The sequence below is a fragment of the Microtus pennsylvanicus genome, chromosome 11, assembly GCF_037038515.1.
Source record: "Microtus pennsylvanicus isolate mMicPen1 chromosome 11, mMicPen1.hap1, whole genome shotgun sequence".
Lineage (NCBI taxonomy): Eukaryota > Metazoa > Chordata > Mammalia > Rodentia > Cricetidae > Microtus > Microtus pennsylvanicus.
In genome coordinates, this window is record NC_134589.1 from 7,230,530 (window position 1) to 7,245,531 (window position 15,002).

Here is a 15,002-nt window from a genome sequence, read left to right on the forward strand (position 1 = left end):
GCTAACCCTTCTCCTCTGTCTTATGCATCGCAGGCTTACACTAGAGTATGCTGCTACATCGTGGTTTAATTTACAGCGTGGCTACCCGTTAGCCGGCTCCAGAGAGAAAGACTCTGCAAGCCTGCTCGTCTGATTGAGTACCTCACCCACACCTGAATTCCGCTAGCATCATCACCCACACCTGAACTTCTGTTAACGTCATCACTCACGCCTGAACTTCTGCTAACGTCGTCACTCACACCTGAACTTCCACTAACGTCATCACCCACACCTGAACTTCCCCTAACGTCATCACTCATGCCTGAACTTCTGCTAACGTCGTCACTCACACCTGAACTTCCTGCTAACGTCATCACTCACACCTGAACTTCCTGCTAACGTCATCACTCACACCTGAACTTCCTGCTAACGTCATCACTCACACCTGAACTTCCACTAACATCATCACTCACACCTGAACTTCCACTAACGTCATCACTCACACCTGAACTTCCTGCTAACGTCATCATTCACTCCTGAACTTCCGCTAACATCATCACTCACGCCTGAACTTCCACTAACGTCATCACTCTTGCCACGATGGGGCTGAGGATGCTCAGCAAGCTTGTGCCAGCAACCTCCCAGGTACGAAGTAAGTGCAGAAGACGGAGAGGTGTGAGGGCCGTGCTCCAGACTCCAGGCGCTGGCTTACCTGGCACTCTCCAAGGTGGCAGATGCAGTCTTTTCTACAGCTCCAAATCCTACACCGACAGCAAGACCCTCTGCAACAGACACAAGACCCAGAGGTTAGGAGTCACCTCCCCTGCCACCCTGGTGTCAGGCAGGACGGCTTCAGGCTGCAAGTAACAGAAAAATCAAGGTAACGGTGGCATTTTGAATCTGGGTTCGTAAACTCCAGTCTGTTTCCTGTTTGATGTATATGAAAGTGTGTGTGTGTGTGTGTGTGTGTGTGTGTGTGTGTGTGTGTGTGTGAGAGAGAGAGAGAGAGAGAGAGAGAGAGAGAGAGAGAGAGAGAGAGAGAGAATAGATTATCAACATGATGAAATTTAGAATTACTGTGGAAACAAATCCTTGGACATATCTGTATGACCTAACTCCACATGTACTTCCAAGTCAGAGCAAGAACCAATACCCACTGACACCAGCCCCTCCTCCTGTGTGTGTGTAGGTGATGCTCCTATGAGCAAGCAGGAAGAATCCTCAGTACTTGTCTGGGTCAAGACCAAGGGTTTTGGGGGTTACGCTGGAGCATTTTTATGAGAAAGCATTAACTGCTGAGCGAGAGGAGTTGGTGTTTCTTCAAGGAGCCACTGTCCCTTTGAATGACTTGCTTCTTTCATTGAGTCCTGTTCAGTTGGAGTAGGTCAGACACAGGCATCAAACAATGGAGTCATAGATGCACGCAGAAGGCTGAGGGTCAGAATTCACGTAAGACCAAGAATGGCTTGGAGCCCAAAGGTCAACGATTCCTCGGGGCCTCGTTTTACCTTTATGGGCTCTCTCCTAGTGAATCTTTCACGCTGTACCTGTGCCACTGTAGGCAGTCTAGTTGAGAATTTGGGATTCTGGTTTCTCTCTAAGTATCTTAACTCTAGAATAGGGAACTCACCAAGGCCAGCTGGCCCGGGTCTTAAAAAGCATGGGATAAAACTGGACTCGATGAACATAGCGGACAATGAGGACTACTGAGAACTCAAGAACAATGGCAATGGGTTTTTGATCCTACTGCACGTACTGGCTTTGTGGGAGCCTAGGCAGTTTGGATGCTCACCTTACTAGACCTGGATGGAGGTGGGTGATCCTTGGACTTACCCCAGGGCAGGGAACCCTGATTGCTCTTTGGGCTGACGAGGGAGGGGGACTCGACCAGGGGAGGGGGAGGGAAATGGGAGGCGGTGGCGGGGAGGAGGCAGAAATCTTTAATAAATAATAAATAAATAAATAACTCTAGAATACAGAGTTTTAGAACCTTCTGAAGTAGTGGAAATCCCCAAGTTCCAGCCTGGGCCATTTCCAATCCAAAGTCACATGTTTGTAGAGGGAATTTCTTCCTAAGACCACACAGCAACTTGAGGCTCCTCAGTCTTGCTTCCCCCAAATATATGCTACACATGACAGCAAGCCACACAGAAGTCGCCAAGGTACTCCTTCCTGAAAGCTCTATGGAAAAGGAAGCCAACTAAGTCAACAGCACCAAGGCCACCAGCTAAGTCAAGATCAAGGCGACCTGATTAATTCAAAAAAATTGAATTTTTTTGGGGGGGGGTACTATTGAGGATGAAATCCAGGATCCTGCTAAAGCTAGATAAACCCTCTGCCAGTGAGCCCCCCAAAAGCAAGCTTATTAAGACTTCATTCATGGGGCTAGAGAGGTGGCTCAGAGTTTTAGACCGCCTGTTGCTCTTGCAGAGGACCCAGGTTTGATTTCTAGTACCCACATGATGGCTCACAGTTCCAGGAGATCTGATGCCCCCTTCTGGCATCTGCAGGCACCAGGGATGCATGTGGTGTACAAACCTACATGCAGGCAAATCACGCATACATACAAAATGAAACGAATAGATTTTATCTTATAGTTCAGTCACTCCAGTTTGTCTCTGAGGACCCTGCCTGTCTGCTCATCCCCACTAGTCAAGTGTTTCCTCTGCGATGATGATGATGGCTTCCTACTAGGACCTTATTTCAAAATCCTCATCTTCTAGAGTCCTTTTCCTTAGAAAGGTGTGGGCGGGGGTGGGTGGTGATGATCCTCAGAACTCCAGGCCAGTTATAGGCAGTAACCTTCATCTCCAGGCTCTGGAGCAGAGGACAAAGGGGACAGGATGCTGGCTCAGGTAAGTCCTGGTTCGTAGAGCCAGAGTCTTGGGGCCCACAGCTGTCTCTTCTTCCTCCTCTTCTCCAGATGTTCCCACCCAGAGTCCAAGCCACAGTGCCAAGCAGAGGGCTAGATGTACCCGATATTAATATCTGCCTGGTATTTCTGATGCGCTCCCACACGGGGCAGACAGGGATGAATTTATTCCTGCTCAGGGCAGGCTGTAGTGGGGATGGCTGAGGTCCTGGGCAGCCTCGTTCTGTAGAGCTTCCCACACCGCACCCATGAGAAAACAAAGCTGGGGCACATCCAAGTTGCTGCCCCCAGGCAGCCTCCACCTTCAAGTGACCCAGACATTACCAAACTGCCGTCCTCTGCCGTGTTCAACACAGCTGAGGCCCCCAACCCACTCCCATGGGTGACGCTGGATTGCCGGGACAGGGATCTTCCCTGGGACTCTGGCCAGCTGAGGGCAGGCATTAAAAATTGGGAAGGGACTAAAGGCTTCTATTGACCCTAGACTTGCAGACTTCCCTTTGGGGGAAAATCGCTCTTTAAAGCCATGAACAACAGCTGCTTGGTTCCTCTGTTAATGTTTTTTTTTCTAATTAGTCATTTTAATGTAAATCACAGAGCAGCCTAGAGCAATGGTACATAAGTTAATCAGCAAAATACCCCCCCCCCCCAGTGGCTCAGCACACAGCTCAGCACTCTGACATATGCATGCTCACTGGTGCTTTGGGATGGGACAATGGATGAGCAAAATGACCCAGCTGTAGAGGGGTGGGCTGGCCTTGACTGATGTCACCATCTGTCACCATTCCCAGAATGCTGTTTGATCTCCAGTTTGCTGTCTGGGTTCATGGCTTTTTTTCATGGATGTGGTGTGGCCCTGTGGGCATCAAACATCAGTTTCTGCAGCTCCGTTTTCAGCAGAATGAATGCTTCAGTTCCCAGGCAGTTACGCACCTAAGGCAGACCACCAGCAGGGGGCCCTCCACTAGAGAACTTTGGGAGATGGTTTCCAAGGTGGCAGTCCAGAGGAAGGGAGCCACAACTCACTGCCTCTAGAGCATGGGGCTGACCTCGAAGGTGGCCATGGGCAGCTCAGGTTCCCACTGGATTAAGCAAGGGAGGAAGGTAACAGGGGGAGAGAAGGGTTTTGTCAATGTGCTTAAAGGTGGGAGGTGATAGGAATGAGTTAAACGAAAGAGAAGCTAAGATAAATTACACACGCAGAAAGAACATAAATTAGGGAATCAACAGATGGAAGAAGAAAACGCTGGTGGGAAAGGAAGGGAGCTAAAATGCCGACTCCTACCCCAGGTGTTCCACCAAAAATGCAAATGAGGAAGGTAATTAAGACAAGACGCTCACTGCCTGGTATATCATTAGGAAGCTTCTGCCATTAGCCCTGGCCCCCGGGACAAGGAAGGGAGATAAACTGCTTGGACCAGTGAGGATGGCTGACTGCAGGGGAGGCCACGGGGAGGTCAAGCCGAGCACCAAGGCAAAAGCTGCTGTAGCCACCACAGTCTTCCCCTGGGACCGGGATGGGGCTGTCTGTCCCTTGCCACTACCCTATCCTTCTGATTCTGGGATCCTTGCAGAAGCGGGGTCAGAAAGATTTCTTGTGAGAGCCACAGGCGGTAGATGACAACCTGCCAGAGGACATCAGGGAAGCTGCGTAAGTGAACCCACAGCTATTGAGACAACAGCACACGAGTTTCAGAGCCTCAGCATGGGGGAGGGAAGGTGGGCATGGAGCGCCAGTCCGAGCTAAAGAGCTATTGGCAGTTGATGGCAGATGGGGGAGGGAGGGTCAGCTTTCTTTAAGGTTGTGGCCCCTTCCAGGTAGACCACCCTCCAGTGAAGACCACAAACTGTACTTGATGGGTCTTTAAAGAGGGGAGGGTGACACAAAATTGGGTGTGTAGAGAAGCCGGGATGGATCTGGGGGGAGCAGGAAGAGGAATGAATATGATCTAAATGTGCTGTACAAAATTGTCAAAGAACTTTGAGAGAGAGAGAGAGAGAGAGAGAGAGAGAGAGAGAACACATAATGACATAATGGAGGACCTTTGGCTGAGACAGATCCAATCTTGGGTCCTACCCCATTACATAAGGTTCTTACAGAACTGAAAAGAGTGTTGTGGCTTTGTTTACAGGGTGATCTTGTTAGTGGCAACTGACCTGGGGGTAGTTAGAACAGGCTAAAATTTTCTAGGGCTCATGACAGTGCTTGAAACATTCTAGAAATCCCTGCTCTCTTCCTGCCAGTGATTGGCAACTCCAATGAAAATTCAAAGTAGTCCAGAACACCCCAGGAGTCCAAGTAGACAGGAAGAAAGCCCAGGAGAAAGGAGAAGTGTCTTTTCTTCCTGCTGTGGGCACCACTGACTCTTGGTGTTAAGGTCACGAAACAGAGTTCGCAAGACTGTCTTACTTGTCTTCCAAACATCAACATCTATGTGACTTCGCTTTGACAGCCGTCTTAGTTGCCACAGGCTGCCAGAACAAAGCACCCCAGACGGAGTGGTCCATAAATGAAAGAAGTTTCCATCTCACTCCCGGAGGCTGGAAGGACCAAGAACGTGATGCCAGCAGTTTCACAGCAGAGGAGGGTTTTGGAGGCCACAACATTTGGGCTGGGAAGGGCACTGTGAGAAGAAAGGAGATGTACCATCCTCTTAGCTCAGCTGCCTCCCGTTCTGGGGCAGAAAGCCTTGGAGCTTCTGAGGAGTAAAGCTTTCTTTTGCCTGATTGTGCTCCTAATGGCATGGGCTCGGGTATCAAGCGGTCTTCTGAAATAGGATGTGGTCATCCCAGTTTGGTGGGACCAGGAATGAGAACTATAGGGCTGTAATAATCCCCTTTCAGACTCTACATAGCTCACACTGCTCCAGACAGAATGCAGTCCCCCTGAGAAGTTTCCCACAGAAACATCTCCAGGGCCCTCCGTCACTGACTGCCAAGGGTCTCCCCTGTGTGCCGTTATGACGTCACAGCCTAGCTCCGGCCCCTGAATCTCCTCACTGTGTGCCACCCATTCTCCAGTTGGACCTCCAGTCGATGTGTGCGTGATGTTAGTTCTCGGAGTTATGGCCAGGAAATGTCAACCCAAAGGCCACACAGGAAATCAGGGGAGCCGCTGTGGCTCATCCTCCTCAATTTGAAAACCATTAAAATTTAGGCAACTGCTAACATTTCCTGGGGAGGCTTCATAAATATTAAACATGGCCACTACCAGCAAACAAATCCACTGACAAGAGGCCCCAGGGGTGGAGGAGTGACTTGAAATGGGCAGGGTGAGTCATTCCCAAGTCCATTGAGGATGTAGTAAGGAGACGCTAGTTCAACTATGGCTGGAAAATTTAGGACAAGAAAAGGAATTTTCTTGAAGAATGATAGCCATGGTTGTCTTCTGGCCTGTTCCACACACATATACACATATGTATACCAAGGAGTGTGCATGTGCACGCGCGTGCTCGCACACATACACACACGCACAGAAGCCCAAGGCCGGAGTCTTGTGATGGCGTCTACAGCAGTCCCTCTTGGTGGCAGCACGAGGGGTCACTAACTGACTGCTAAATGACTGGTGGATGTGTTGGAACAGGGGAACTTATTCATGTTTTTGTAACGTCTATGGGCTTGACCTGAAGAAAATGAGAAGAAAGGATTTGTTTTTAGCCTCCTCGGAGGACTCCTGAATAAAATTAGACCCTGGCAGTTCCTTCAGGATGATGAATAACCTAAGATACAGGTTCATTTATCATGCCCTGGATTTGACTTGCACCATAGCATAGGGGGAAAAAAAAACCAACCAGGCTGGAAAATAGTCTGAAGCCTCAATCACTATTCTGAATTGCTACCCCAAGGTCAGGCAGCAGCAGCCCAAATGTGTTCTGGAGTGCGGGCATTCTTAGACATAACAGCATTCCACCAGCAGATTAACAGTGGGTAAAAAGGTAAGCTCCTGCCATCTACAGCTCAGCACAGCAGTGTATTGGTATCTGGGGCCAGGTAGCAGCCAGCCTTCTCCTTGAAATGGCCCCACGTGGCATGGCCATGCTGGTCATGTGCAGATGAAGTCTAAGAAGTTTACACAATGATATTAAAGGTTTAAAGGGAACTGTTGGGGTACAAAGAGGTGAGGATAGTTTCTGGTACCCTGAGTTGGGACAATGGGAAGATGTCTGGAGAGGCTCCTAACACCTAGAGAAACTGGGAGGAAGAAGGGGCCAGAGCTCAGAGAGCTATGCTGGACCCACGGACACTCAGTCCTCCCAGCAACTCTAGGGATGCAGGCGCTCAGATGAACCCTAGGGGCATAGGGAGCCGGAAGATGCTGCCTTGTTCTCTGCTATGCCCAGCTCCAGCCTGAGATTGTTTTCCCTGCTTAGACCCTCATTAGCATTCTGACTGTATCTGCTGCTACCATCTCCATATACCTGAACCCCATTTCTCAGTGTTACTTCTGAGACTCAAGGCACATAAAAATGCCTCATTTTACTTTCTCATTTGAAACTAGCAAAGAGTCATACAATAGTTACACAATCTACTATTTTTGAAGGATAAGGTAGTTTTTTGAAAGAAATAAATCCAATTGTATATGAAAGGAAAAGATAAAATCCAGAATATCACCCCCTTTTAAATGCTGTTTTATTAATCCTCTGAGACTTTGATACAATGTATATATTTTGATTATATCCATCCTCACTCCCCCAGCACCTCCCAGATCTGCCTCTACTTTTTCCTGAAGTTATCATATACTTGAGTCACAGAACATGGAGAGATCCAGATTGTATTGGTCTGGAAGCTTTCATGGTGTCGGAAGGTGCCTGCTCCGATAGGCTATCATCAGCCAGACTCAGATGTGAGCCCTGTGAGTCACAGCAATGACTGGCCTGACAAGATAAGCCTGTGGGAGCAACAGTGGCCTGAACGTTACAGGAGTAAGCAGACACTTTAAGATTGGAATCAAACCTTTGTCTGTTGCGGGGTTGGTGAAGATCTTCTCCCAGTCAGTAGATTGCCTTTTTCTCTTAGTGACAGTGTCCTTTGCTTTACAGAAGCTTCTCAGTTTCAGGAGGTCCCCTTTATTCAATGTTGCCCTTAATGTCTGTGCTGCTGGGGTTATACATAGGAAGCAATCTCCTGTGCCCATATGTTGTAGAGTACTTCCCACTTTCTCTTCTATCAGGTTCAGTGTGTTCAGATTGATATTGAGGTCTTTGATCCATTGGGACTTAAGTTTTGTGCATGGTGATAGATATGAAAAAAAAGAATAAATAAAGAAGGGTGGCAGCCCCTCTGCTCGCTCTCTTGTTTCCAGCTCTTGCTCCAGCGACTAGACTCCTTTCCTGGCTGTAGGTGTTCTGTAGTTTTTCCCCTAAAATAAATACCCCTTTGAATCCAAAAAAAAAATGATTGGAATGAAGACCTGCACCAAGAGATGGAACCCATATCTGGCACCATTAACAGGCCCTTGGTTTGATCTCCTAAGAATCCCTAGGCTGACAACCCCCTGGCCTTCACACTGGCAGACACAACTCTCCACTGCTGTTTATTCCTAATGTGTACACGCCAACTGGGCCAGCTTATAAAGGCCTGAAGGAAATTATGGATAAATACATATTAGAGAAATTACAGTAAATACTAGAGATTCCAGAAGAAAAGAAAAGGGCTGGATTTAAAGATGAAGATATTATACGATCTATACAGACTGTAGAAACTTTGGGTTAGGGAGATGGCTTAGAAACACACATAAAAACCCAGGGCAGCGACATGCATTTGTAATTCCAGTTCTGAGGAGGCAGAGAAAGCTTGATGCCTGGGGCTCTCTGGCCAGGCAGGGTGGGCCCCAGATCCCAGTGAGAGATCCTGTCTCAAAAAATCCAGGATGAACAGCACCTAAGGAACATCACTTGAGGTTGACCTTTGGTCTGAACATGCGTGTGCACTTCCACCCAACAAACTATGTACCGCCTCTTTAGACAACAAATTGTCAGTGGCCACCATATGAAAAGGAGAAAAAAATATATCAAGAGTAATGTCTGGCTCATGGATTCCTCAAGCGAACAAATGCAGGAGAAGATGACGAAAAACCCGCACAGTTTCATTCTCAGAAACATTTCAAGCGAACGACAATATCCTTTAGATTGCATTTTATCAGGGAGGAGATGGTGAAAGGAGAAAAATAAAGTTCCATGTGTCTGGATGGCTTTCAGGCTTTTAATTCTCCAGGCGCCACACGAACACGCTTTTTAGAAGTGGTTCCATCAGGGTGCAGTGAAATGAATTCCTCACTGCCCAACTGACTGCTCTCGGTAGGTGAATTACAATGAGTTTATGCATCCTGGGAGGAGATGGGCAGAGCTGAGCCAACTACGCCGCTCTTGCCCCTCATCAGCAACATCAGCAACACCAGTGGAGACGCGGGGAAAATCAGGGCTGAGCACAGAGCCAAGACCACAAAGGGGCCTGACAGAGGTGGCACACGGAAAGCAAGGGTGGAGGAGCTGCTACAGCAAGACCAGCTGTAGCACTCAAGAAAAAGAAGCTGTGCGGGCTGATGAGATGGCTGAAGGTGCCTGTCACCGAGGCTGGAGGCCTGAACTGGATCCTTGGAACTCACATGGTAGAAGGGGAGAGCCAACTCGTGAAAACTGTCCTCTGACCTCCACATATGCGCCCCCCCGACAAAATTAATTAATATTAATTAATTAACTAATTAAGGAAAGCTAAACATAATGTTCTGGATTTAGAACCAATCCAGAGAGAGGCAGGTGGGCAGCTCTGGGTTTCATATGTGACGCCCTTGCTTATCATTAGCTGCCTGTACAAGCCTTGTGGTGAGGACTTCCCATTATAGGAATATTAGGCGTAAGCAGAAACAGGACCTAAAAAAAAATCCAAACAGAGAGAGGAGGAGGGCATTGCTCACGGGAGTTCTGCAGAGTTCTGGGTCAGCTGTATGATAAGCATTTGATGAGAGAGTTTTATCAAGTATATGTGACACAAAATGCATATTTACATTCATATTCATACTTTTATACCTATTGTTATATAGCCATGTGTCTATATTTGTATGTGTATATTTGTGCAGTGTTTATCATACATATTATACATACAAATACATATGTATCCACATGTGTATATAGCACACATTTATGTGTGCACACATGAATATAAAATAGTTCTCTTTAGTTGGCGTTTGTGACTCTGTCAGAAGTACATGAGAAAAGCAAGTCTCTGGTTTCTTTGATTAAAGGGTTCTTCTTAGGTTCTGTCTTAACAAATCGCGTGATCTATAGGTTTTGTGCAGTACGTAAGCCTGTGCTTATTAGGAAAGACATCAGGGGAAACCCTCTGCATTGTACAGAAGGCCCTTCTCATAGGTCGAAGCCCACTGCTCCCTTTTGTTCCAGAAGACGGTCCGGGGCATGAAGACAGACAGTTTGGTCTGTGGGGGCACAGAGCAGTCCCAGGGCGGCTAATCACAGCCAGTGTCTAATCTCAGCCACCCACACATCCCAGGAGAGATTCTTCATATGCTGAAGGAAGAATGTGAGTGATTGAGTCAGTCTCCCCTACTGCGCCATCACTTAAAGGATGCCTGGGATGTCAGCAGGGCTGACTTCATCAACACAGGATGTATCCTCTCCACTTCTGTGGAAAGCAGATATTCATGATCAAGGAAGTCGGCCACACAATGTCCACTTCCGCTGCTACCTGAGACCCAGCTCTGCAGACAGCTCAACTCACTACCCTCCCTAGTGAGGTTGCATTCCCCACCCCAGCTACTGAGATACTACATCACTATCCAATCTGTTTCCAACCTTCCTTCTGGGAGAATCCCAGCATAGGTCCATCTGGAAAGGCATCTGCCCAGTTTCTAAGTACCCATTCCTATTGGTAGAATCTCCAACATGGAGCTTCCCCCCTCTTTATTAGCTGTTCCCCAGTAATACAAACTGTAGAGTGACGCTCCAGCTAAGCCAATCAAATCAAGGAAAATAAAACTATTTAATCCAATCCATTCTGCTACTCCAATTTCCAATCCCTGTTAAACATTCTAAAGTGGGTGCTTAAAGGAAACGGCAGGCAAGGGAAGACACAGGGGGCCATCAGGGTGTGGCCTTTGAGTAACTTGCTATTATCTAGGTACTGCACTTCATATTTTCAAATATTAACCTACTGGCCACCATAGGGTAAAGATACGATCAATCTGCATCTTAAAGGTCAGAAGCTAGAGCTCATAAAAGCATAACGTTTTTGTGGTGGGCACACAATGTCTGGCAGCCATGTCTGTTGAGTCCCAGTTTTCCGCTCTTCTCTCTTGCCTAAGATTAACAAAAGATAAATGATAAGTTTAGTCCAGGAGTTTCAACCATCACCCTGCATGAATTGAGTTTGGTTGCAATTCTTTTGCAAGTTACATGCAAAGCTCAGGGCAATACACACTCAAAGAACAGGAGGAAACAAGCAAGAGAAAGGAGGGCAATGTGGCACAAGTTCCATCATGAGGAGGTGAAAACATGGGGTCGGCTTCAGCTGCTCACTAGGGATCAGGGCTCCATCCTCCAGTCAGTTGTCTGTAGCACAGGCTCAGTTTGAAGTGAGGCCAGGATGCATGAGACAGAGCAGTAGGTCTGACCCTCCTATGAGGACACGGGTCCCGGATGCTGAGTTTCCCCTTGTAGGAGATGAGTGTCACTTTGATCTGGACTCCCCTACTGCTCTGCAGATCTGTTCAGCATAAAACCACCACAGAGAAACAGTCAGGATTTGGAGTCAGCTCCAGCTTCACCTGAATGACTCAAGATGTTCATATCCAATCCTGATCACAGTAGCTCTTCAAGACCTTTGAGGCTCAACTGGACTACAGTTGAAGAAATTAGTAACCTCCAGTGGATGAATACTTTGTCTTCCCAGATAATTTATATCCCAAAACTACAGTAGTACAGACTCTCATATACTGGGGCGAGCATCCCAGTGTGGCAGAGATTCCTGCTTGGAAACCCTTCTCTTTCCTCAGTCTCCTTCAGCATGCCAGATGAAATCCTATGTTCTGGTGTGATACTTAATCTTGATGCCAACTTGACAAGACTTAGAATCACCATGGAAACAAACTTCTGAGCATGCCTATGTCCTGCTACCCTGTCCCCTGCTTCCTACCAGAATCTTCTTTCTTGCTTCCCAACCTGACTCACTGTTTCAAGCTCTGTGCCTTCCTCATCATGATGGACTGTATCCCTCAAACTGTGAGCTGGGACCATCGTCATGATGGACTGGGTACCTCAAACTGTGAGCTGGGGCCATCATAATGATTAATTGTGTCCCTCAAACCGTGAACTGGGCCATTATTATAATGAACTGTGTCCCTCAAACTGTGAGCTGGGGCTATCATCATGATGGACTGTGTCCCTCAAACTGTGAGCTGGGTCCATTGTCATGATGGACTGTGTCCCTCAAACCATGAACTGGGGCCATTATTATAATGGACTGTGTCCCTCAAACTGTGAGCTGGGTCCATTGTCATGATGGATTGTGTCCCAAAAACCGTGAACTGGGGCCATCATCATGATGGACTGTGTCCCTCAAACTGTGAGCTGGGGCCATCATCATGATGGACTGTGTCCCTCAAACTGTGAGCTGGGGCCATCATCATGATGGACTGTGTCCCTCAAACAGTGAGCTGGGGCCATCATCATGATGGACTGTGTCCCTCAAACTGTGAGCTGGGGCCATCATCATGATGGACTGTGTCCCTCAAACTGTGAGCTGGGGCCATCATCATGATGGACTGTGTCCCTCAAACTGTGAGCCAGGACCAAACTGTCCTTCACTAAGTTGCTTTTGTCATGTGTTTTGTCACAACAACAAGACAGTAACTAAGACAACTACGGGTCAGTGGAAACACCTCCTTGGGTGCCAAAAACATTTAGAAGGGTTCCATGGCTAAATGTTAAGTTTAATCATATGAAAGTATTTCCAGCTGACCACTTTCTTAAAAATTTGATGCTGTGGACTGAACTTGGGTCTCACAAATCCTAAGAACACGCTCTAGTGTTGAGTTATGTTTTGGTGGAATTGGGGATTGAACACAGAGCCTCCAGCATGCTGGGAAAATGCTTTACCTCTGAGCTACGTCCCAAGACCTCACAAATATTATTTTAAATCATAAGATCAAAATCTCATGTAGTACAACATAATGAGTTTATGAGCCTTGACTGTCATCTTGAAGGGCCAGAACCCACCAGAACATTCTAAGAGTCTCAGATCCTCAGTAGTAAAGAAACCTGCAGAGCATTGTTTCCCCAGTGTATTTGACAAGAGAACTCTTGTAATACACAGCACCCATTAGCAGCTCTTGGAACCTGTACTTTGTGGGGAGTTGCTTTGGGAAACACTGCCTGGGAGATAATTAAGAGCTTTCTGAGTTGTTCAGAGTCATCCTCCCCCACCTCACGGCTGTGTCTGCACAAACCGCTTCAGATAAAATCTACTCATCCCAGTGTTGTGCTCACTCCCTCAACTCACACACAGCTTTTAAGAGACTCCTTGGTACCAGACACTGGCTCAGAAGTCAGGACTCACTGAAGCATCAGGGTTCTGAGAAAGAGAGACAGGCGGGATGGAGAGGCCAGCTCAGTGTGAAGGAGCTACCGAAAGCTTTCTGTAAGAACTCTGCCCTGAACTGGGGCTTAGTGGAATTTTCCCAGACAAAGGTTCATGGTCAATGACCCATCCAACCATCAGGGCAAGCACAAGTCCCCTGCCAGTAGCCAGTTTCATTCTCAAAGCGTTCATCCCAGGAAGTTCTTGCAGGCCCCTGGCAAATGTGATTATCATCTGCTGCCTGCCTCATCCTCTTTGACCTTAATGAGACAGGACTTGGTTTCTCCAACATCTTGTGAGTCCAGGACCTATTTTCCTTCAAGCCTGTACTTCTGTGCTACATGATCCAACCTGAGAACTCAAAGACAAGGTGCTGAGGCATCACTAACCGGCCTCCTTATTCGCTCAATTTTTTCTGGTCCTCTCTCTCTCTCTCTCTCTCTCTCTCTCTTTCAGACATGCTGCTCAGAAGTTACATGCATCCAAGAGAGGGGTTAATTTTAAGGCTGACCTCATGAGAGCTTGGGGAATGGTCTCCAAAACTTTACTACTCTCAGAGAAGGGGGACAGTGCTATCCTCCTGAGTTTTCTTTTTTAATTTTCTTTTTTCAACCAATCCCAATTCCCCCCGCCATCCCCTTCTCCTGCTCCATCCACATTCCCCCATCCCACCGCCACCCACTCCTCAGAAAGGGTAAGGTTTCCCATGGGGAGTCAACAGAGTCTATCATATCATGTTAAGGTAGGACCAAGGCCCTCCTCCCTATATCTAATCTGAGCAAGGCATCTCTCTATAGAGAATAGGCTCCAAAAAGCCAGTTCATGCACTAGGGATAAATACTGGTCCCTCTGTTATCAAACCCCAGGCTTCCCACTGATAAAACAGGAAGTAGAAGCAGAGGCAAAGACTTTCAGTGTTTGCCAAGGTCAAGGCCATCTTAAGAATAATGCCTCCCATCCTTAGATTCACTCGGTTCATCCATAGCCATCACAGAAGAGGATCCTACTTGTCAGTAACTATAGGATAGGTAGGCATGGTAGTTTGAATATACTTGGCTCCCATAAGCTCATAGAGAGCAGCACTATTAGGAGGTATGGCCTTGTTGGAGGAAGTACATCACCGTGGGGCTGGGCTTTGAAGTCCCCTATGCTCAAGCTATGCCCAGTCTCAGTTCACTCCCTGTTGCCTGTAGGTCAAGATGTAGAACTCTCAGCTACTTCTCCAGCACCATGTCTGCCTGCATGCCGCCATGCCCCACCATGAAGATAATGCTCTAAACCTCTGAAACTGTAAACCAGCCCAATTAAATGCTTTCCTTTATAGGAGTTACAGTGGTCATGGTGTCTCTTCACAGCAATAGAAACCCTAAGACAGTAAGGGTTCTGGGTGGCTTGGGAGGTGACAGGCTTCCTCCCATAGGTCTCTGACCTGTGCATATCTACCCCTGCTCAGGCAACCAGATGGTCTTCCTACTCCTAGGAGATCAGCACATCCATGTTTCTCTTAGCACGGACACCTGGTGGCTTACCTCACCACGGCCCAGATCTCCTGGACTCAAGC

The 15,002-nt window shown here is 47.6% G+C and overlaps 1 protein-coding gene across 8 annotated transcripts in view; it reads right to left on the reverse strand.

The window, feature by feature from the left end:
• Slc39a11 (solute carrier family 39 member 11) overlaps positions 1 to 15,002 on the reverse strand; it is a 441,076-nt gene that overhangs the window by 61,735 nt on the left and 364,339 nt on the right. For all 8 annotated transcript variants that reach the window (XM_075989998.1, XM_075989999.1, XM_075990001.1 and 5 more), the window contains one exon: positions 692 to 761. In XM_075989998.1, the coding sequence (XP_075846113.1) occupies positions 692 to 761 (70 nt within the window). The remainder of the gene's footprint in view (positions 1 to 691; positions 762 to 15,002) is intronic.